The sequence below is a fragment of the Lissotriton vulgaris genome, chromosome 1_1, assembly GCF_964263255.1.
Source record: "Lissotriton vulgaris chromosome 1_1, aLisVul1.2, whole genome shotgun sequence".
NCBI classification, from domain to species: domain Eukaryota; kingdom Metazoa; phylum Chordata; class Amphibia; order Caudata; family Salamandridae; genus Lissotriton; species Lissotriton vulgaris.
The window spans coordinates 1,352,591,343-1,352,614,006 of NC_141685.1; the positions used below are offsets into that span (position 1 = coordinate 1,352,591,343).

Sequence of the window (22,664 nt, forward strand, 5' to 3'; positions counted from 1 at the left end):
AGATCTTTCAGCGTTGAGAGGTCATCAGCAGGAACCACCCATAAGTCTACCTCTCAGCAACTCTGGCTCTGATAATAGGTAGCAACAGAGTGGCCTGACAAGGGAAGGGACACAGGGAGGTACACCAAGGATGGAGACATGAAAAAGAAAAGATTTGCCCAATAACAATGGTTTACAAACAAATATATAATCACTAACAATGATTATCTCTGAGGGTCAATTGTCCATCTAGACTTTACTATATAACATATATACTTATATAAATAATGATAAATAGTATATATCATATACATCTGATTAATGTCATCGATCAAAGTAAATTCATTATTTATCCAGCTGGGGTTCCTAAAGTCAGAAACTACCCTACAAATAAGTTCAAACAATCCAAATGCATAATTCAAAATCAAGTTAAAGCCATTCGCTTTGCTATACAATAGCATTAGCAAAGCAAATGCCTTTAACTTAATCAAAAGCAAGACCTATGCATCTTCAATGCTTGTTTTTTTTTTATTGCTGCTATGAGTACTTTCCAAGAGACTGGGAGCATACTACATTTACTCAGATCCTGCTTAATATCTTTTACTAATGCTAACCATTTATCAGGGACCATCTTTGGCAGTGATGGGGTGATGCAAAGTCTTTAATATTTAGTGTAATAGAAGTTATTTTTTAAATCCCTTCACTTCTGTTTGTGCAGGCATCAGTGCAAGTGTTTCAGATTTATTTATATTTAGACAAAACCATGCTATCCCATAAACAGTCTACTTGTTCCGAGAGTCGTGTATCAAGTCTTGGAAAACCATCCCTTTACAGGTTCCTCTTTGAATGGTCTTCTGTTTGCTCCTCTCTGCAAGAATTAATTTATTCAGATGGTATGTGGATATCTTGGCAAACACAAGGAGATCTTTGCCACAATGTCCTGAGGTCTAGCTTTGTGATAGAGCTCTTTCTCCCCCTTTGTGGGCTCTTTCAATCCCTATAGGGAAGTCTAAAGAGCTGTTCAAGCACTCCACCACATATTCTCCTTCTTCTCCCTTTCCTTTTCCATACTACAGCCTCTTAGATTGCCTGTCTGGACCTATTTTCTAGGTCTTCACATCTATTAATTAATGATATGCTCTCGGTCTCCGGAGTAACTATCGACGTGGTGGCAACCTGGCTCATGTTACATGAAAATTGTTCTTCAAAGCCATGCCTCCAGCCTGGTAATATAGATTCTACCATCTAGTGCAGTGGTTCTTAACCTGGATTCTGCAACACCTACTCAGGCTGCCCACAATAGAAAATCGAATCACATAGCAAATTAATTAAGCAAACTTAGCTAAACATCGAAAATGTTTTAATGTTCTATAAATTAGTAGGAATTTGCAACTGGGAGTCTAAAAATTAAGTTGGTACTGTTAGCACGATGCGTGGGAGCAGCACAAGAACAGCAACTAGAATCCAGTTGGACAAATGGTGGCCTCAACTGGAGCACTGCTAGACACGAAAAACGCCAGCAGTAGGAACAAAAAAGAAAGTGATTTGCAACAGTCTAGCATATTGTTTTGAATCTGAGAAATAAAAACACATTTTGAAAAGTTCCAACCTTCCAATTAAAATGTCAACTTTTTCATAGTTTTTTATTTGTGAGTGAAAGAATTGCATATGTTGTGTATTTTGTTTGATGTACACTTGTTTCTTTATTTTCCTGTATTGTTTAGATGTTTGAATCGAAGCAATTGTGCTCAGGCAGGGGCTCCAGCTTCTAGTAGTGATTCAGTCGGTGTCTGTTTACAGATGTCAAAAGTTTAAACACCACTTAATTGTAGTGGCAATTCCGCCTCACTTCAACATATGCAATGTTCCTAACCCCTTCCTACTAGTGTCATGCTTATCACCGACTTAAAGTTGTTCAGTATTTTCATGTGTCACGCTGTGTCTTCCCGGTAGCAAGCCTCAATGTGCAGGTATTCCGCTACTAGAAGTTGTCATCATGCATCAAGCCGTCTCCCTTACGCCATGTCAAAGTCCTCATGCCCTAGTCTCTCTTCCTCCACCCATAACAATACATATAACCCTCATACACTGCCTGTCATTCTTCATAACCCGCCTTGTCGCACACCATACCCGGATGGTGTCAGGCTTCAATCTGGGTAGAACGCATCTGAGCTGGGTTTTGCTTCTAACATCTGAAGTCACAGGTCTCGCCTTTTCAGACGAATAGCCAAGGCTATTGTGAAATATCCTTCAGGCTTAAAGAGCATCTTCATGCGTCCCAGACATACCAACTTTCAAGGCATGTACCTGTCTTGTCATTCTCTATATCTCCTATTGTGTCACAATCCTTGTCCCCGTCTCGGACTTTAACCTGCAAGCAGCATACCTACAAGCCAAGTTGTCAAAATCCCATGATGTCAAACTCCTAGAATCAAGTTCCCTGCAATGAACCTCGAACCACGAGTATCATAGGGTTTTACCAATTGTCTCTAGAAGGAAATGCCACTGTTCAGTGGAGTCGCTCTATCCATAACTGTTTCGGTTTCATCCAATCACCGACAAGATGCTGCTTTAGGTTTCACACGTGTTCAAAGATGACTTACAAAGATGTCGTGCTCATGTCAAAACATACCTGCTGTTATCATGGAATGTATGACCTTACAACGCGGTCTTTACAGCGCGATACGTTCACAAAGCGGTCATTACAATGCAAGTTGTTACAACGACTTACGCACGAGGCGAGGGACTTAGGAATAGTATGATTTACTATTCCAACTCCAGCTACGTAACAGTAGGGAAGGTATTGGAATAGTAAATCATACTATTCCTTACTATATAGCGCCATCCAGCGCAAGTCGTTGTAACGACTTGCGTTGTAATGACCGCGTTGTAAACATATCGCGGTGTAAAGACCGCGTTGTAACTGTTGTCTCCCATTATCATGCTCTTCCCTACTAACAGACCTACATAGTCATCTTCCGTGTGGCTGCTCACCCGCAATTATGGCACCAACCAGTCATCAGAGTGGCTGGAGTCGAAGACCAGTGTCACAACTCCTTAAATGACCGGTTCAGGTGTGGCACGTTCAGCCAGAAGTGGCTTTTTAAATAAGAGCATTTAACAAAATATTTCGACACTCAAGATTTAGACATTTACGGGGTGAAAGAGCTACTTAGCAGCTTGGTTAAAGTATCGTAGTGCAATGAAAACACCACAACTACACAAACTACTCAGTCATAGACCTAAGAAACATGAAAGTGATTGACAGGTATGCACCCACTCATACTCGCATGTCGCACAGGGACCCTTGGGTCCCAAGTCTCACCCAGGTCTAGGCTCAGCAGATAGGCGGCCAGATGCGCGTTGCTCCAGCCGCTGCGATCCTGCAGTCCTTGCGGGCTCTGCCACCCTCCTCCTCTCCACCTGAGGCCTCGCTACCCACCTCAGCCATGGTCCAGTAAGCTTCTATTCCCGGAGGCAAGATGGGCCATGGACTGGGCCCAAAAGACTAGAATGGTAAAGTTCAAGCTTGTAATGTCGATCAAGTAAGGCAAGCGTGGACGCCATGTTGCTTGAATAGAAGCAGTGTAATGCCTGGGATTTGCTAGAGAGCAGCCGGCAGGAAATGAGTAATTAAAGGTTTGATGTGAAATGTCAGGATCCCTATTTCAAACTGTTTGTTAAAATAGGAGAGGAAAACGTGTTTTATTTATTTTTAAATGGCCAAACATAATTGATGACAAATCACCCTTAAAGTAATATTCAGTATTCCCTTCTACAAAAGTATGTGTCACTTAATAGCTACTACATAAAACATGCTTACAAAAAAAGTGCTGCAATGAACAAAATAAATAATTATGAGAAGCATACGCTTACCGTCATGGCGGCAGAGAATAAAGAAGCTTACAAAAAAGTGTGGCAAGCTGATAATATACCTACTGTGTCACGCCACGGGTAAGACATCCAATCCCGCTAGGCATGGCTAAAAGGAGACAGGATGGCAACAAGCAGCAATCATTGCACTGCTATCGGCATAATTTGTGATGCCAAACGTCGCACACGAATCAAAGCTGAAGGTGGAGCTAAGACGAGGCTTTTGAAATTGTATCAATTCCAAGAAGATTCGTAAGACGAGAGCAGCACATGCGCTGCCTATGTCACAAGACCTAAAAAAGGAAGTACACAACTTGACGACCATGGCATGAAATTCCAAATAGCAATGCTGGTGTGCGGAATTTGCAATGAACAGGAACCAAAAAGACATGCAGCTCTGATGGGGACCAATCTGCGAGAACTGAATGCAAGCAAAGAACAAAAAAAAGAAATTATTGCTAGCGGTACGGCAGAAGCAGCGAGTGGCGGTGAGAACTGAAAAAGACCCTAATGCAGGCACCAACAGAAACACTCGCTCACTACTCTGCCAACCAGAAACTGGGGACGCAAAAGGGAGGAAAAGTGCACAAAAGAGGCCCGCTCTGAAAAGCATGCAACCCACCTTGCTAGCCAGACACTGTGAGATGCAAAGGGGGAACGCACTTACAGTCCCTGGAGATAAACTAAGTTGAAGTGCAACAACAGCCTCTGTCTTGATTTCCTTGAACAGCAGACGCTGTCACTAGTGCCAACTGTGTTAAATAGCATTCAGTACGACTGCCTGCTGCAATGTCGTGAGACTTCAGTCTCCAAACCATGCAGAAACCATAGGAAACTAAGGCGTTAATCTTAGAATGGCAACTGAGAATTTGCAATTCCACCATCATGGCCCCACAAATCCTGACAAACTCTTATGCCGTCATTTCCCCACTGAATGGAATTTGCTTTCCAGATGTATATGATTGGCTTTCAAATAGCCTAGCTTCCATTATTGTTTAATATGGCTTTGTTATTGACAGATCTGCGCACCCTACCGTGGAGGTTCAGATGAAAGGGAAGAGTCAGTCAAGGTGTCCACGGCCATTATCCTGTCACTGGGTGAGTTGGTCATAAATGTATATATGTATATATTTGTGATACTGCAAGTATATGACGGTCTTTACCAGTGATCGGGTCCTCCGAAACATTAATTTCTGTCCACTGCTCTGCACATCACTTGATCTTCTTAAAAGCTACTGTTGCTTCAGTAATTATCTCCCTTCTCAGTGCATTTGTTAGCTTTCTGTCCAATTTACTATATACAGCTATAGTAGTCACATGAGTACCATGTGCTCCACCGATCATCATTAAATGTTGTAAACTATTGATATTGTACCTCCTGGATGTGCGTTGAAAATTTCCTTACATTTGTCCTTGATGACCTGCTCCCCTGCGTTTAGTTCCTCCGTGCATGATTTTATTGTATGTAATTTTTCATGTATGTCTATTTTTCTCTTCACTTTACTCTTGCAGCCCATTCTAGCTCTAGTGAGGTCCTTAAATATTTTGGAAGTAGCTTGATCCATATGGGTGCAGAGTCCCGTGCCACAACAATAAAGCTGCTCTGCAAGCTTCTTGCTGAAACTGGTAAGCCTCTCAGTGGGTGGGTGGCAGCATGTGATTTTGATAGACATGGAAGATAGTTAAAGGACTGAATGCTTTTCATGGAATGTGGAGCCCTAAGTTATAATTCCAACTTACCCTCTTACTTAACCAACATGGTGCAGCAATGAGCAAATCACCTCAATTTCATATTCCTCAGCTACACTGACTGCCAACAGTTCCTGGTAGAGCACTGTAATTTAAGAATAAATCCTCCCATCGTTAACATGAGTCGTGGTGAAGAAATAAAGTAGTGGTCAAACATTTCCACATCTGTCTTTTTGATAAATTGTTCCCACTGTGAGCCAATAATGGGACAGGGACACTGTGGAAAGAGATCCTGACATAGACTTCGATGAGGAACAAAAAGGGACATAAAATATGGGGCAGGAAGACACAGACCCACTCAGTGGTACATGATGACACAGACATGAACAGTAGAACAGGAAGACATTGATAGGCCCATGAGGCTCACAGTCACAGACACACACACCAAGACTTGACAGGACCCTCAGGTAGGTAGGCACATGTAATAGTGGAAGCTTCATCTACTTATCTATTATTCCTGATCTTACTAGACAAAGACAATATCTATGTGTTATGAACATTTGATGTATGGCTTCATTTCATAGATTCAGAAGGTGCCTCTTATCTGGATGCTGTCCGTCACGTGCTTGAGGATGACAATCACAAGGTACCATCAAGTTATTATGTGTACAGCATTCTGTGGTCAAGCAATTTCATAATTAGCAACACAATCTAATTTAAGTTATGCACTTTTTGAATAGTGCATTATTCTCTACTTACGTGGACTCATTGTAGTGGTGTGTATACCACAGTCTGTTGTATTTTTCTAAGGCTGGTCTTTCGTGCAGGTGTTGGGTCATGCAACCTCCATTCATGTGTGTCTCCTCAGTGTCTTGTGTCTACTGTTTCCCTGTTCAAGTGGACATATCCAAGTTTTCCTGTCCTTCTCTGTGTCAACTCATTTTCAGACCCAATCCCATAGAAAGTCCCTGTTCCCTAATTGCTGAATAAGTGTGTGTTAAGAAACAATTCTCACCACACATGGTTCAATAATACAGGATAATATTCAATGTGCACATTTGAAAAGTCTGATTGTGATATAAAAGATGTATTTTGTGTAGAAATTGGAATATATGTAACTCTGTTGACTCCATGTATGTCCACAATGTGCCCAATGTCAGTGCAATTGAGAAAGCAGGCAACTTCAGCATCAGCATCACCGTGTTCAGCATGTAAGCAAGCACAGGATATAGGCATGAAGGAAAATCAACAAAGTCATTTTCTTTGGATAACCAACAAAAACTTGTATTTCCATGACTGGGTCTCTAGTGTATTCTCTTTGAGAGGTTTATTGAGTTGACCATTTTTTAACCTCAGGGCATGATATAAACCTTAAATTTAATAATATATAAATATATAAATATAAGAATCAAAGAAATAAAACATGGATGTATTCTTTGGAGGTTGAAGCCATTGGGTCCAGCCTGTGCAAATATGCAGTGAACAGAGTCATGTTAGGGATGTGAATTTTAACCCGGCTACTAGAGGAGACTGTGACTATTTACGGTCTTGAGCCAAAATGATTTCTTGAAAGTGACATGGATCAACCAAACAACAAGGTGTAGGACAATGGACACTGAGTACTTTAACCCATTTGTTATCTGCTGGCCGTGTTGGGATGGTGTAGGTCTGCTAAATCCTGCAGGTTGAGTTAGACAGCGGCCATCAGTCTTCCCACAGACTACTCTAGGTTTTTTTCATTTCCACATTATTGGAATCTACAGCCTACTGATTTCTCATTTGCATTTTTGTAATCAATACAAGGTCCTGAGAGCTTCTTTGCTAGTTGTAACCTACCTAGACATCTTTTGCAATGTATCTTTCAATCTTTTACCAAGTTCCAATCACCTATAGAAGGCGTACACCACCTGGAATGTTTGAATATTCCCTCAATCACGCTTTGGTCAGACATTCTGTAAAAACAGTTTAATTAAATTGATTCAAGTTTTATTCTCAGAGTGTCTTAATAACCATTTTCCAATATTTTTTAAAAGGCTATATCCAGGTACTAGCTTTCCACACATACAAGTGTATTTCTATTTCCTCTATGAACACAAAGGAAGGAGAGATTGTATGGTTTTCTCACATTCCCGTGCTGCTCCCTCACCAGAATGTGGGATTTGGTTTTATTTATACATCAAAAGGGTTTCTCACTAACCATGCTTACCATTTTTTGCTTCATCACAGGTTATTCTTGCCACTTTAAGTTTAATATCCAATTTAACAACCAAAGGATATTATGATATGAATGGAAGAGCTTTGATGGAATATGTGCTTAGGAAAAACAGTCTCATCATTGAAGAACAGGTAAGTGGCAGATGTACATATTTGGGTGGGTGAATGTGTTAGGGGAACAGCAACCGTAGTCAGCCCAAAAGAAATAAGTGGACCTTTTAGCCCCCTTGTGCCCCAATGTAGCTTGTTTGCCACGTAATACAGATCTGCAGTGTTCCATATTTGCCCCTGGTGGTGGAATATAGACCTTATGTACCTCTATTTAGTTCACATAGGCCCACTTAACATTCCATGTTCTCCATTTGAGCCTGATGTTCCCCACTTGCATTCCAGTGCGTCTTTCACCCTCCCTCAACCGTATGGGTCTCCCTTGCTCCATCAGGCTGATTACATTTGAACCTGAAATTCAGCTGCTGACTACCAGTGTCAACACTGTATATGCCTTTTCTTTATGTCTTGTTCTTTCAGGGTGCCCATGACGTGAACCAAGCCACTCAAGTGCACTCCAGTATATTTACTTGTAGCTTCACTTGGACAGTCATCCTTTCAGTATACCTAGGCTTTCCTGTTTTCAGTTTCTATTTGTGGTCCATTCTGGTGTTTTTTTTTCAATGTTTTCAAGTTATTTCAATACCTTTAAAAAACAAGCATTGGCATAGTCAATAGAGCTCGCCTTTGGGACCTTATAAGTGTTTAGTTATCCAGCACAATATCCTGGTGCAACAGCAAGTGTTGCATGGCTAAACACTTATAAGGTCCCAAAGGAAATACCTATTGGCTATGCCAATGCTTGTTTTAAAATCCCTTCTCAACGGTTTATACAATGATCAAAATTACAGCTTTCCTAGAAAATCTCATATCTCCACAATTTCCCAAGCAAAACACCCGGTAAGTAGGATTAAATGTAAATTCTGCTGTGCAAATCACCAATATCCCTGTTATGCCCTCTTTTAAAGGGCACCACTTGTAACAGGCAAAAATGATGGCACCTTTTAATTTCCGATCCCCGTGGTGTTAGATGTAAAAGAATGCCATCCCCAGCAGGCCACTCGCAATGAGCTCCTAAACCATCCTTTCTGATTAGGATGTTTAAGAACTACTGATAAAAGGGTTTCCAAAGGGAGTAAATGTGTTAATTTATTGAGCATAATGGAGCATAATGGTGGAAAGAATTGGCAGAGGTGGGCTGCAGAGTTCCTCACAGAACGCTAGCAGCTTAGAGCCATCTGTGGCTACACCAGGACTGGTAAGGGACAGGCTGTTGACGAGATAGGACTGGGCAAATGTGTCAGAATTATTATGATTTATGGAGTCCTGCAGCAGGGTAGCAGCACCGGCCCAGCTCCGAAACAACTATCTCGCACTTCCATGTAAAAGAAGATGTGTGCCCTCACTTTTCATCAGTTGTTCATGATAAATGGGCAAATAGTGCGGTTTTAATATTACATAAAGTTCCATGCAGCAGGACCATGACTCGCATAAGGCGAAATGAGGCAGCAAAGTCAGGGTATTAGGACTAGGTGGCGCAATAAAGCAAGGAAAGGCCACTAAAATAGACGGCTTTCCTTCTTTGCCTGGAGCACCGAGTATGCTAAACAACATGGACTACTAGTGAGGAACAACAGTGGCTTGTGAGCTGCACTGCTTTAACAATACTTGTGTTCACTTTTAACAATAACGGGAAAAATAGAGACTATGGGGATACGGAAAACAATATGGTTTATCTGTTAAACTTTTGTAGATCAGAAGTTGGTGTTGCACCTATAAAGCACTTCAAAATCCTAGAAAGGTGCAAAGACGTGCTTTGACAGACTGGTACCCCAGTACTCATTTGCTTGGGCTTGGTTGGAAGCTCTGTGGAATCCAATATTTAATTACTTCCAGGGCTTGCAAGCCAAGCAAACACATTGCGAATCTACAGTCACACATCCTGCACAGCTAGAGTAAATATCTATTGCCAGTCTTTTACAAGACATACGTTAAGCGACGAGCGACCACGTTTACCCAGTCAAATGCAGCACTGAATAATCCAAACATACCAATGCAAGAATTGATAGGCAGGTTCTCTCTGCTTGCTGCCTCCACTAGGTGGAGCCTAACCTCCATCACAGCTTCCTTGTGGTTCAGACTGAGCATGGACTCCCACAGGGCCTTCTCGCCAAAGAATGTAAGAAAACTAGAAACAACCGGAACTAAACAAAACCATGCATTTGAATTCGACCATTTGCTTTAGAATCTGCCCGGCACATAACAGAGAGCATACAGCTGCATGCTGGAAGAAACAGAGACGCCACATGTATCTCACTTGGTTTCATTATAGATGAACATTGAAAGTATAATAGTGAAAGAAACAGAAAAAAATACAAGCTTCAGCAGCACACGAGTGGTCGCGCACGAGGCAAGAAGTAAACGAGAGGGAGGGGTGGGGGAGTGCCCGCGCGCATGCTAAACATCAAAAGGACATTTTGAAAAGAGCACGTAGGTGGTGGCCGAAAAAGCATTGTAGGTGCAAATGATGTCTAAACATGAAGCACAGCAACCTAAAGTGGGTCATCGCAATCACGATCGCTGTGAAAACGAAAGTGATTGCGATGACGTGCCAAAACACGTAAGGGATGCGCGCGCAGCAGGCGCGTGCTTGTGCGCATTCTAGCAAGCTGGTGGCTGCTTTGGGAGCACTTCCCAAAGCCGCTACTATATGGACAGCGCATGCGCGCTGACTCATCGAGACCTAATCAGTGGTGTCAGGGGTTACAACTTTTTCGCGCCATGAAAAGCACCAGAATCAGTGTTTTTCTGGTGTGTATGGAACATTTTGCTTTTATTATTGCTTGCTTTCTACACTAATAATGCATGGTATATAGACAGTGTATGTACAGTGTATAAGAGGCCCAATACATTTTTGCAAATCAAACGTATTGTAGTACACCATACAATACTTCTTCAATGAGTCTTTGGTCATGTGCGCTCGCTTTTTCCTTCCCATGTCCCTTTTTTCTGTGAAAAGGCCCTCTCAACATTGGCACTTGAAATGGGCAATGACAAGACAGCCAGTACACTATTTGCTAACCCTGGCCACTGACATAGCTTTCTATACCTACACTGTGCCCTTGAAGATTGCAATTCTCTGGACAGGTTCTGCAGCATTTGCTTTGAACTGGGCGATTCTGCCCTCCGAGTTATTGAAGTGGTCAAAAATAAAGAAGCACTTTTGAAACTACTGAGAAAATTCCCCTTTACTGAAGGGAACTAGAACTTGCACAGTGTACCACAGTGAGGATTCATTGACTTCAAATGCCATGGTTGATGAAGGGACATTTCTATGTCAAGCCGTTTCTCGTACATTGTAAAATAAAAGTTCCTGAATTGCTCTTCAACATTGATTTGTTTACCATATGGCAAGCACTCTAACATGGAACATGTTGCAGTGCCAAAGTCAATTTAAGGTGTCACCCAGACAACTCTCAAGACGATGTTTCACATTTACACCAAGTATGCAGAACACTTGGCAGACCAGGGTGTTTTCCAACTCTAGTTTTTTTGTATGTCCACTACAGCAGTTATGTTTTCCTGTAAACATCTAAGACTTTAGTAGAGTGTACTTCTTTTCAGATCACTAGTAATTTGCGAACAAATATCCTCACATTTCTTGCCTTTGGCATCATCATTCAGCAAAAATTTTGTAAACGGTTTCCACATGGGTACTATAGCATTTCACAGCCCCTTGGTCCAAGAACCATCAGCTAAGTGACACAGTTGGGATGACTTTTTCTTTGATGCCACACAAAGCACAAAATGAGAAATATTTGTGTTTTAGTCCCCTCGCACAACAAAACAGTGCACTAGGATGGACTAAAAAGTCAATAGCATTCTTCATTAACTCTGAAGATTGTAAAGATGCTTTTAGCATACCATCTAACAAGTGGAAAGGATCTCTTACAGGTATCAATTTTGAAAGGTCATTACACAGCTTTTTCATATTTGTAGCTGAATCACTGCAAGTACAATCAAAATCACTCCAATCTTTGTTGAATTTAGAAAGAAAAATTTTGCAGCAGCATACCGAGTGACACTGCGATCCATGTTTCATCCTGTCATGTTTTCACCACTATCCCAGATGCTAGGCGATAGCACTTTTTTCACATATACTTGTCATTATACATTGCATTGAACGTTTAAAGCCTGTGGTGTTGTCAATTCACCTACTATCAATACTGACTCACTAGAAACTTGGGGCTGATCTATAAAGGGCTTTTACCCATTCTCTGTGGATAAATGTGATGGCACATTTTGGGACAGATTTGTATGAAACCAGCCATTTTACCTATCAGTGAAAGAATCAAACACAGCCAAAATATCAAATATGATTTTGATATTTCCTGATTCTCTACAGTTTATCAAATTATTAAACACGACCTAAAACATGCTTCTAAACTGCATCTTTAGACCAAAGACCACAAAACTTCAAAAAGCAAAAGGAAGAAAAAACATTATTTCAGTGACATCCCTCAACAGCAAAATTCAAGCAGAATAATGTTAGCCCAGTCTTTCTAGCTGCCACCTTATATAACAAAGTTATATTATATAAGCCCCCTCAGGAAAAAATGACTCTTTCACTCTCCTCTTCCTTTCTTTGAATGGCATTTAATTAGTGGTACGCAGGTGTTTTTTCAGTGTTTATAAGTTTACACTGGTGAGGGTTTATCAGTTATTATAGGTTTAAAACTTAGACAGCAAAAGTATACCCTATCCATGGTTTTTCAATTATTGCGAAACGATTAACACAATGTACCCTTACTATTGTGGGGTCCGAGTTTTGATGTCAAACACAAGTGGAGTCAGTGTCCCCAAATAAGAGTCATTGCCACTGGTTTGAGTAGGACTGTGGCCCTTCTGATCCTTTGATGGCTTTCATCAAGCTCTTGTGGTGTGAAAAATTGTTCAATGTTGTGAACAACGCACATCAGAAAAGGGTCCAATAATATCCTTTAGTTATTCTCATTCTAATTATTTGCCCTCCTCTTCCTCCACAGATCCAATGTGTGATTTTGTATAGGGCACGTCTTCTGCCTCTTCTCTTTTCTTGGACCTTCTCAAGTCCTATGGACGCTTACACTTTGATCATATCTCTAGTCGCTGTAGAAACACCTGTCATCTGACTAGGGGACAGGAATGAGTTTTGGATCAGTGCCCTTCACCAGTGTTTGTGGGGCTGCAGGTGATGGTGTGGAAGCATGGGCAATGAGAGGTGGCATGGTGCCTGAAGGCTGCAGGACACTTGGCTTTGTCAGTGTCCCTGTGAGAGTAGGCCACAGTTGCTTATGCTCTCCCCAATCCCTCCAGAACAGTAAATGTACCATGTCCTTTTTGATCACTGTGAAAGATGGCGGGACCTTATTGAAGCTTGTAAGGAGAGGAACATGCACCACTTTTGGAGCCTGATAAAATGGGGTGCAGGAGGCACATGTAATCACTGCAAAATCATGTGGAGCCTGCTCTGTAGGTTAGGTTTTTTCAGATCAATATGCATCTAATGATAAAATGGATTATGACCCTGTTAGACCTGTCTGACTTTTTGCGTAGTCCCTCCAATTTATTATTTATTTTCTCCCCTTTTTGCCCCTCATGCCTTTATTAATTTTTGTGTCCACTAGATTTTTCAAGGTGTTGGTCTAGGGGATAGGTGCTCTTTTACCCTCATAATCATTCACCTCAGCTTAGGTGCCTTTCCTGTCAGGGATTTACTGAAGTTTCACAAAATGGTGGCCACCAACTGTCCCCAACTGCCACATCCTAGACTGCCCCATTGGTTAACTTTAGGCCTTCCAGAACTTTCTGGACCCTACTGGACCCTGTGTGGTTTGGCTATAAAAGGGCAGGGGTCAGGGAGCCATTTTGTGTAGTTCAGGGAGTTGGAGGAGAGAGGCAGTGGTGTGAGGAGGAGGACGCACTGGAAGCAGTTAGTTTGTCCATGTGATAGACAACCACTACAGGAAGACGTTCCCCCTTGGGCCCCTGACCAAACCCTCCCAACCGCCTTCTTCTTCTGTGAAATTGGCCTGGCTGTGGCGGAAACCCCCCCCCCCCTTTGAGCCCTTGGCCCCTCTGTCCCCCGTTGTCCTAGCTCCTCCTGGGGACCTTCTCCCTACATCCCCTTGGTAGACTGCACCTACCAGCGTTTTGGTGAAAGCGGATTGGAGCGAGGTGTGGCGCCCTGCACCTCCAAGAAGCTGCAGGGGAGAGGCGAGTGACAGCGGAGCGTTTGCGTCCCTGAGGAAGTGAGCGTTCGACTCTGGGCAGTTTCAACAGTGCGGCAGGGTGAGGAGAGAGAGCGCAGGCTCAGAAGCAGACTCAGGGCGGGCGAGCAGCAAGTGAGGCGGCGCCGAGCGGGAACACTAGTCACCCGCGCCTGCGCTGCCTTGCATCCAGAAGTGTGGTAGCGGCCCGAGAGACGCGCAGGCCGGCGGGAGGCGGGGCAGTGCCAGTGAGGCAAAGCGCTGTCTCTGAGGCGAGCAGCCTCGGTGAGCGGGCGGCCCCCAGAAACACGGAAGCGTCCAGGTGACGCGCAGGCCCAGTGAAGGGCTGGAGGACACCCTTGGCGGGATCCGACGTGAGGCGGAAGAGCTTCTCATCGAGGAACCCGGCAGGAAGCGCCCACGCCTCTCACCGCCTAAGGAGCCTCGCATCTAGTGTTGATCAGAGGGAGCGCGGCTGGTCTGGGGGGGATCGGCTTAAGAAGCAAGCCGCTTCTTGTGAAGCTCCTCTTGTGGCCTACCTTCCCTTCCTCCAGTAATTTTAGACGGCGTGAGACAAAGAGCGCTCATTGGAAGTAAGGAGAGTGGGGGGGTGGGAAGCCAGAGCGCAGGGAGCCCTTTCTTGCGGCGCAGAATCAAATGCGCAGGAAATTAACTCAAGAACCCTCAAAGATTTACATCGGAGACTTGTAGGTCTATAAAGTTGTAAGGGCCTCCGGTCCTGGAACTAGGTCAGGAGAAGATCTGATATTAGGGGTGGCAAAGGAGATTTATCATAATAGTCCTACGGGGTGGAATTCCTGGGTCATTTGCCTGGAAAACCTACCTTAGATGACCATGCTAATGTTACACTGTAGTAAATGTGTTTATTGATTCTCCTCACTCCTGTCTTTTGCTCAATGACGGTACCTCTCCATTAGAAGTGTGGGTGAAGGAGGGTTGTAATTGGAGGAAACTATATAGGGCTATTCAAACGTCCATCTGCCCTGCTTCCCACCACGTTGAGTTGTACTGTTATAAAGCTGTAGAAAATAGAAGGCTTAATGTGAACTCGAGTGAAATTGACAAAGCAAATGTAATTGGACTATGAAATGTGATTATCAATTCTAAAAGTAACCAATACAAAAAGGAGAAATGATGGTGTGAAATACAGACAAGAAAATAACCAATCTATTTTTATAAAGTCATCCATATTTTTCCATAATTTACGGTGTAGTGTCGTTCTTTTTGAGTGGAATTTTATTGAGTTACTGCTGGGTGGTTTGCAACCTTTACACATGTGCCTTTGTTGAGATTGCCTTACCCTAGGCCAGGCTACCCTAGGTGACTTGACATCTCAGGTTCCAAAAAGTTGGTGTCTAGCGGTGGGATCTTGAATGTGGTTGCAACTACTCTGTAGTAATTTAGTAAAATCCACCAGCCTACACCTGGAGTTTTCTCCCAGCGGCCCTCCTAATTTTTACTTTTGTTTTTCCAAATTTGTTCCTGGTGGTGGGGTGGAGGTAGCTTCAGGTTGCCCTTGCAACTCAAATTTCCTTGTGTGTATAACTTGGTATTGCCTATTGTAAAATGGAGTTTGCACTAGAAAACCTAGACACCTATTCTGTGGCTTAGCTGAAAGATTTCTGCCAACAAATGGGGGTATTTTTTAAGCATGGTGCTAGGAAGGGGGAACTCCAGACCAGTCTAAGGGCTTGGGTGGAGGCACACAAAGAAGGAAAGGAGGGGCAGACCGGGACACGGTTGTGGAGATAGATAGATTATTCCACTCTGAGGGGGAAAACCTACTCCCAGGATCAGTGTCCTACTCCAGGAGGGGCAGTAGTGTCTCCGGGGGAAGCCTAACCGAAGCCGAGCTCACTGACAGGAGGGAAATGAGACAATTAAAATGGGAGTTGGCTAAGCTGGAGCTGGAGAAGGAAGAGAGGAGGATGGCTCACGAGTTCAGGTTGAAGGAGCTAGAACTCCAGGCCCTACAACGGGGGCCCTCTCCTGTAATGAATGGTGGCAGCGAATCCAAGGAAACAGCCAGGGAGTCCAGACCCTATTTGCCAAAAGACCTTATTGCTAGCTTTAGTCAGGGGGATGACATAGCAAAATGGTTGGCCGCCTATGAGGTCTTCCTAAGAGCCCATGGGGTGCAGGAGAAGCACTAGGGGGGTGGTTTGTATAAGTACATGCCTCCTACTGGTCGGGACACCTTGCTGGCCCTGGAACCAGAGGAGCAGACCAACTACCCCACCATGAAGCTAGCATTGGTAAGGAAGTTTGGGCTTACCCCAGAAAGGTATCGCCAGAAGTTCAGGGGGAGCCACAAGTTAAGCACCCAGAACTGGGTGGACTTCCTTGATTACGCAAGAAAGGCATTGGAGGGCTGGGTCAAGGGCAGTGAGGGGTTGTATGATCTATTTTTGAAAGAGCACCTCCTCGAGAAATGCTTTCCCGAGCTGCGCCAACACCTGGTGGACAGCAAGCTGACCAATCCCCGGAAGCTTGCAGAGGAGGCGGACATCTGGGCAAGTACCCGGGTGTCCTCAAACGGCACTGGAGGGGATTCCCAAAAGGCCGGACAGGGCGCCCCCCAGAAGAAGGAGGGGGGAGATAAAAAGAGGGAGTTCTCTAAAGGTCCCCAAAACAATTTCCAAGGAAAGGGAACAGGTTTCACCCCTAAGGCAAACCCCCCCAGAAACCCTAATCCTGGCCAAAGCCAGCAGCCAAGGGTTCTCCACTGTTTTGAGTGTGGTGGTGTTGGACATTATAAGGGAGATGTCAGATGCCCAAAGAGACCACCCCCTCCCACCGGAGGAAAACCACCGGGAGTAGCTAGTGTAGCGCTCGGGGAGGAGTTGCCCTTAGATAAGGGGGGTGAGTGGGCGGGTGTCACCTTAGTGTCCCTGGGAGAACGGGAGATGGTTCCTAAGATCCAGGTGCCCCCAAATACTGCTAAGTATGGGCAATGGGTCACCATCAATGGCCAGAGAGGGGAGGCTCTGAGAGATACAGGAGCCAGTATGACTATGGTGAGAAGTCAACTGGTGTCTCCAGAGCAGGTGGTTCCCCATGTACTCCACCCCGCCGCGATGGCTGACGGCAGAATGGGCCACTATCCAGTGGCTGAGGTTCCCTTTGAGTGGGAAGGGGTTGCAGGTTCACTTCGAGTTGCCGTAAGCCCTGCCGTGCCAGTTGATTGTCTGCTGGGGAATGACATGGAGCACAACACTTGGAGAGAGGTGGAATACTAGACGCACTCTGCGATGCTGGGTACACCTGACTGGGCCTGTGTGAGCACACGGTCTGCGACTGCCCGGAGAGGGAGTTCGCCTGGGTTGGAGCCTGGAACAATGGCCCAACCCGCTGCCAAAAAGGGACAGACCCGAAGACAGGAAGAGCCTGCTTCGGCTTCCACACCCCATGTGACAGATCGGCCACCTGCGGTGGTGGACCAGGAGTCCGTGGAGGGGGAAGTAGACTCTCTGGAGGATTTACCCATCCCTGCTGAGTGGCATGTGGAGGGAGGTCCTACCAGAGAGGAATTCTGTAACGGGCAGAGTGAGTGCCCTACCCTTGAGGGACTGAGGCGACAGGCTGAAGCCCAAGCAGCAGGTGATGTTACGGGACATTACCACATTTACTGGGAGGATGGACTCCTCTACAGTGAACCCAAGGTACCCTTGCCTGGTTCATCAAGGGCCTTGGTAGTCCCGCAACAGTACCAAGCCTTTCTTTTGGAATTGGCTCATGCCAAACCCCTGGCAGGACACTTAGGTCAGGACAAGACCTTTGCTTGGCTTGTCCTCCACTTTTACTGGCCTCAGATGAAAGTGGCGTCCAACACTTACTGTCGGACATGTGTATCCTGCCAGGCCAGTGGGAAAACAGGGGTGAAGCTGAAGGCTCCCCTGGAACCACTTCCAGTCGTTAGCACCCCCTTTGAAAGGGTGGGCATCGACATTGTAGGGCCTTTAGATCCACCAACAACAGCTGGTCACAGGCTCATCCTGGTTCTGGTGGATCATGCCACACGGTACCCAGAGGCAATTCCTCTGAGGACAGTCACTGCACCTGTGGTGGCTAGAGCCCTAATGGGGATCTTTACCCGAGTGGGTTTCCCCAAGGAAGTTGTGTCTGACAGGGGGACCAACTTTATGTCAGCTTACATGCGGGCAATGTGGAAGGAGTGTGGAGTGACCTACCGGTTCACCACTCCTTATCACCCCCAGTCAAATGGACTGGTTGAGAGGTTCAACAAAACCTTAAAGGGCATGATCAGAAGTCTGCCCGAAAGCCTGCGGAGGAAATGGGACGTTCTCCTACCCTGTTTGCTATTCTCTTACAGGGAAGTGCCACAGAAGGGAGTGGGCTTCAGCCCCTTTGAACTTCTGTATGGGCACCCTGTACGCGGTCCTCTCAGCCTGGTGAAGGATGGTTGGGAAAAGTCTCCCAGGAAACCCCCCCAGGATGTGGTGAGCTACATGCTGGCCTTCAGGAGCCAAATGGCGAAGTTGTGGAAGCAAGCTTCTGACAACTTGGAGGCCAGCCAGGCAGTCATGAAAGAGTGGTATGACCACAATGCTCACCAGGTGGAATTGGAGCCTGGCCAGAAAGTGTGGGTGATGGAACCTGGAGAGCTTAGTGCCCTCCAGGATCGCTGGACAGGCCCATTTGAGGTGTTGGAAAAGAAGGGCAAGGCCACATACCTGGTGGACCTTAAGACCCCTCGACAGCCCCTACGGGTGCTGCATGCCAACCGACTCAAACCCCTCCATGAGAGGCCCGAGGTCATTTTAATGATGGTGACTGATGGGGAAGAGGAAGCGGAAAGCGAACCTCTCCCAGACTTGTTCTCGTCTCAAGAGAAGGATGGGTCAGTGGAGGGAGTGATTCTCTCTCCCACTCTAACTCCTGAACAGCGGGAGGGCTGCCGCCAGATACTGGAGCAGTACTCTACGTTGTTCTCCCTTGTCCCGGGAAGGACTCACCTGTGTACCCATGATGTGGACACATGGGACAGCCCACCAGTGAAGTCGAAGACCTACCGGCTGTCCGACAAGATGAAGGCTAGCATCCAGGGAGAGGTTGCCAAGATGCTAGAGCTGGGAGTTATAGAACCTTCCAACAGCCCTTGGTCCAGTCCGGTGGTGCTAGTGCCAAAAGCCGCTCCACCAGGCACCACACCAGAACTGAGGTTCTGTGTGGATTACCGGGGACTGAACTCAGTTACAAAGACTGATGCTCATCCGATCCCTAGGGCGGATGAATTAATTGACCAGCTAGGAGCTGCCCAATACCTAAGTACCTTTGACCTCACTTCAGGGTACTGGCAGATCTCCTTGACAGATGGAGCAAAGGAAAGGTCAGCCTTCTCCACGCCTGAGGGACACTTCCAATTTTGTGTAATGCCCTTTGGGCTCAAAAATGCCCCTGCAGCGGCTAGTGAATCAGGTCCTCTCTGGAATGGAGAGTTTCTCCGCTGCTTACCTGGATGACATTGCTGTCTTCAGTAGCAGTTGGGAGGACCATTTGCAACATTTGCAAGCAGTTCTCCAGGCCCTGAAACAAGCTGGATTGACAATTAAGGCCAGCAAATGCCAGATTGGGCAGGGGTCGGTTGTGTATGTTATGTTATGTTATGTATTTATTTTTATAAAGCGCACATATCACCGGTAGGTCTCACAGCGCTGGCAGAGGATATGAGTCATGAGAGAGAGAGGAGTTGTTATGCTGGTGCCTTGAATAGTAGAGTTTTGAGATCTTTTCAGAAGATTTTGTGATTTTGATTGGATATTAAGGCCATAGGCAGGGAGTTCCATGCCGTGGGGCCCACCTTCGAGAAACTCCTGTCTCCATTTCTGACAGTGCGGACTTTTGGTGTCTTTAGGAGATATTTATTTGAAGATCGTAATGTTCTTTCCGGACAGTATTCCTGAAGTTTATTTTTTAAATATTTCGGGCCTTGTCCATTCAAAGATTTGTGCACTAGGCAACAGATCTTGAATCGTATGCGCTTTCGGACTGGAAGCCAGTGCAGTTTCTTGAGGCAAGGGGTGCGTGGGGGTAGGTCAAGGGTCAGTCTGGCTGCTGCGTTTTGAAGTGTCTGCAATTTACTTAGTGTGCCCTCGTTTGCGTCCGCAAGGAGAGCGTTACCATAGTCAAGGCGGCTGGTAATTAAGCCTTGAATCAGTGGTTTACGATAGGACAAGGGCAGCCATTTGAATATTTTCCTCAGGCTCCTCATGAGGCCTATACAAGTATGTACTAATTTGTTCGTATGGGGGGCCATGGACAGCTTGTCATCGAGGATGAAGCCCAGGTTCCGAACAGTGTCTTTTGGAGATGGGCAGGGTCCAAGTTCCGGTGGCCACCATTCTTGGGACCAGATGGATTTGGACACTTGGTGGGTAGGGGGACAGTGCAGCCCCTGCAGGCAAAGATTGAGGCAATCATGGCCTGGGAACCCCCCAAGACACAGACTGAGGTCCGAGCTTTCCTGGGCCTCACAGGCTACTACCGTCGCTTTGTGAAGGGGTATGGCACTATTGTAGCGCCCCTCACAGAGCTCACCTCTAAGAAACAACCTCGACGGGTAGTTTGGACGAACGCTTGTCAGCAAGCTTTTGAGAAACTGAAGCAGGCACTGTGTGCAGCACCGGTCCTGAGGTCCCCAGACTTCTCCAAGGAGTTCATTGTCCAGACAGATGCATCAGAACATGGCATTGGGGCAGTGTTATCGCAACTGAATGAAGAGGGCCTGGATCAGCCTGTGGTCTTCTTATCCAGGAGACTGCTTCCCCGGGAACAGAAGTGGAGTGCGATTGAGAGGGAAGCTTTCGCAGTGGTGTGGGCTCTGAAGAAGCTGCGGCCATACCTGTTTGGCTCGCACTTCCTAGTTCAGACTGACCACCGACCCCTTCGTTGGCTGGTGCAGATGAAGGGGGAGAATCCCAAGCTGTTGAGGTGGTCCATCTCCCTACAGGGAATGGACTTCCGGGTGGAACATCTGTGGTAAATATTTGATTTACCGTCCTAATTTCTATGCAGGTAAGTACTTAATCAATAATAACTCAATCGGAAAGAAAAAGGCAGAGTCCGTGGTGTTAGAGTTCTTAGGGGTTTTATTCCTTAAAAAGGAATGGTTCTAGAACTGGATATCATGTTCCTGCAACCACAGGGGTTCAGGAAGGGATAGAGCAATATTTTATTGACAATACATAGCTTATATACTTAAGTTACATTATAGAAACCAATACAGTAGGCGTAACAGCTGAGAGAAACAAGATAACAGCATCCACGTGGTAGTGATACGTAATTAGAAGGCGTGAACTAGGCGTGAACATAGAGGTGTGTGCTAGAAACGTCACAGATAGGTGTCACAAGTGGGTGGCACAAAGCAGAATCTTGTAATGTCAGCAGAAATCTGAGGCTTGGATGCGCGCGCAGCTGCATGACGTGTGATTGACGTGAAACTGGAGGGTGCAGGGGACTTGACATTTACACTGACGGAAAGAGACAGAAGTCTGGCATGTCAGATCAACTCGTACTTCTATCGTATCTGATATCTGATGTTTGGGAACCATATTATCTAAACGGAAAAGGTCTCTGGGGCAGAAGCTATTCTATACTAACTGGGAGTGCGTGTATTAAGCGCCTAAGTGTCTACATGAGAATGCGAGGGGCATGGGCCTACCATGGTAACAGAGGCTATGAATTACTTGCACGGAGACAGTGAGGCCGGGCCCTTTGCTCTGCAGCTGGGGGGATGTTTACTTAAACTAGTAGGCAGGAATGCATTTTCGAGGAGCGGAACAGATAATTCGAAGGTTGAATACAGTCTTGGCAGGCAGCCGGCTGAGCTAAGCGCCATGAGCCGCACAGGGAGTAAGGCAGAGGTCACGGGTACAGAGACAGCCTGGGCTGAAGTTTTCGGAGTCAGAAAGCAGGAAAAAAGGCTCGATGGCAGAATTCAGGCCCTACTTTGCCAGAGCTGAAAAACGTGTAAAGTACACCACAAAAAGACGTTGGCATAGCATACTTAGGAACGGAGCATCCAACCCATTCAGGGTGGGTCTGAAAGAGGACATGTTAACGTTGGACGCAAATGTATTTGCGTCTTCATAGCTGGTACAGGAGGGAAGTTACATGCACTTTAAGCTGGTACATGGAGACGGTGGGGTACACGGTAGGGAACATTACTTGACCATAAAATTTATATTTCCTCATTCCCTCCTTGTTCCCTACGGACCCTTCATGATATATCGATCCTCATAAATCGATCAGTCTGTTCTTGTAACATCATTTGTTCTTCTTTCTTTCTTTCACGTTTTGAGAGAAGACTGGAATGTTCAATGCACGATGTGGCACACAGTCCACAAATCGCTGGCCCACACTGTAGGCACAGGCAGCAACTGAATACTATGACTAGGCCAATGCCTAGGAAGGATAGGATCTTCCATCCCCAAGCAGTTAACGTTGTCCAGAACCAACCGGACCAAGTCCAGGTGCCTGGATTCTGATGTATCTGACTTGCAATTTTATGAAGACGTGTAATAGCTTGATATACCGTTGGCGCGTTTTCTGGGATGAAAACACAGCAACTTG

General features: G+C 45.5%; 1 protein-coding gene across 1 annotated transcript in view; it reads left to right on the forward strand.

The window, feature by feature from the left end:
* The window catches only part of LOC147749155 (maestro heat-like repeat-containing protein family member 1), a 112,397-nt gene that overhangs the window by 37,859 nt on the left and 51,874 nt on the right, over positions 1-22,664 (forward strand). Inside the window, exons 3-6 of the mRNA XM_086936536.1 lie at positions 4,872-4,950; positions 5,365-5,478; positions 6,126-6,187; positions 7,768-7,887. Coding sequence (XP_086792662.1) covers positions 4,872-4,950; positions 5,365-5,478; positions 6,126-6,187; positions 7,768-7,887 — 375 coding nt within the window. The remainder of the gene's footprint in view (positions 1-4,871; positions 4,951-5,364; positions 5,479-6,125; positions 6,188-7,767; positions 7,888-22,664) is intronic.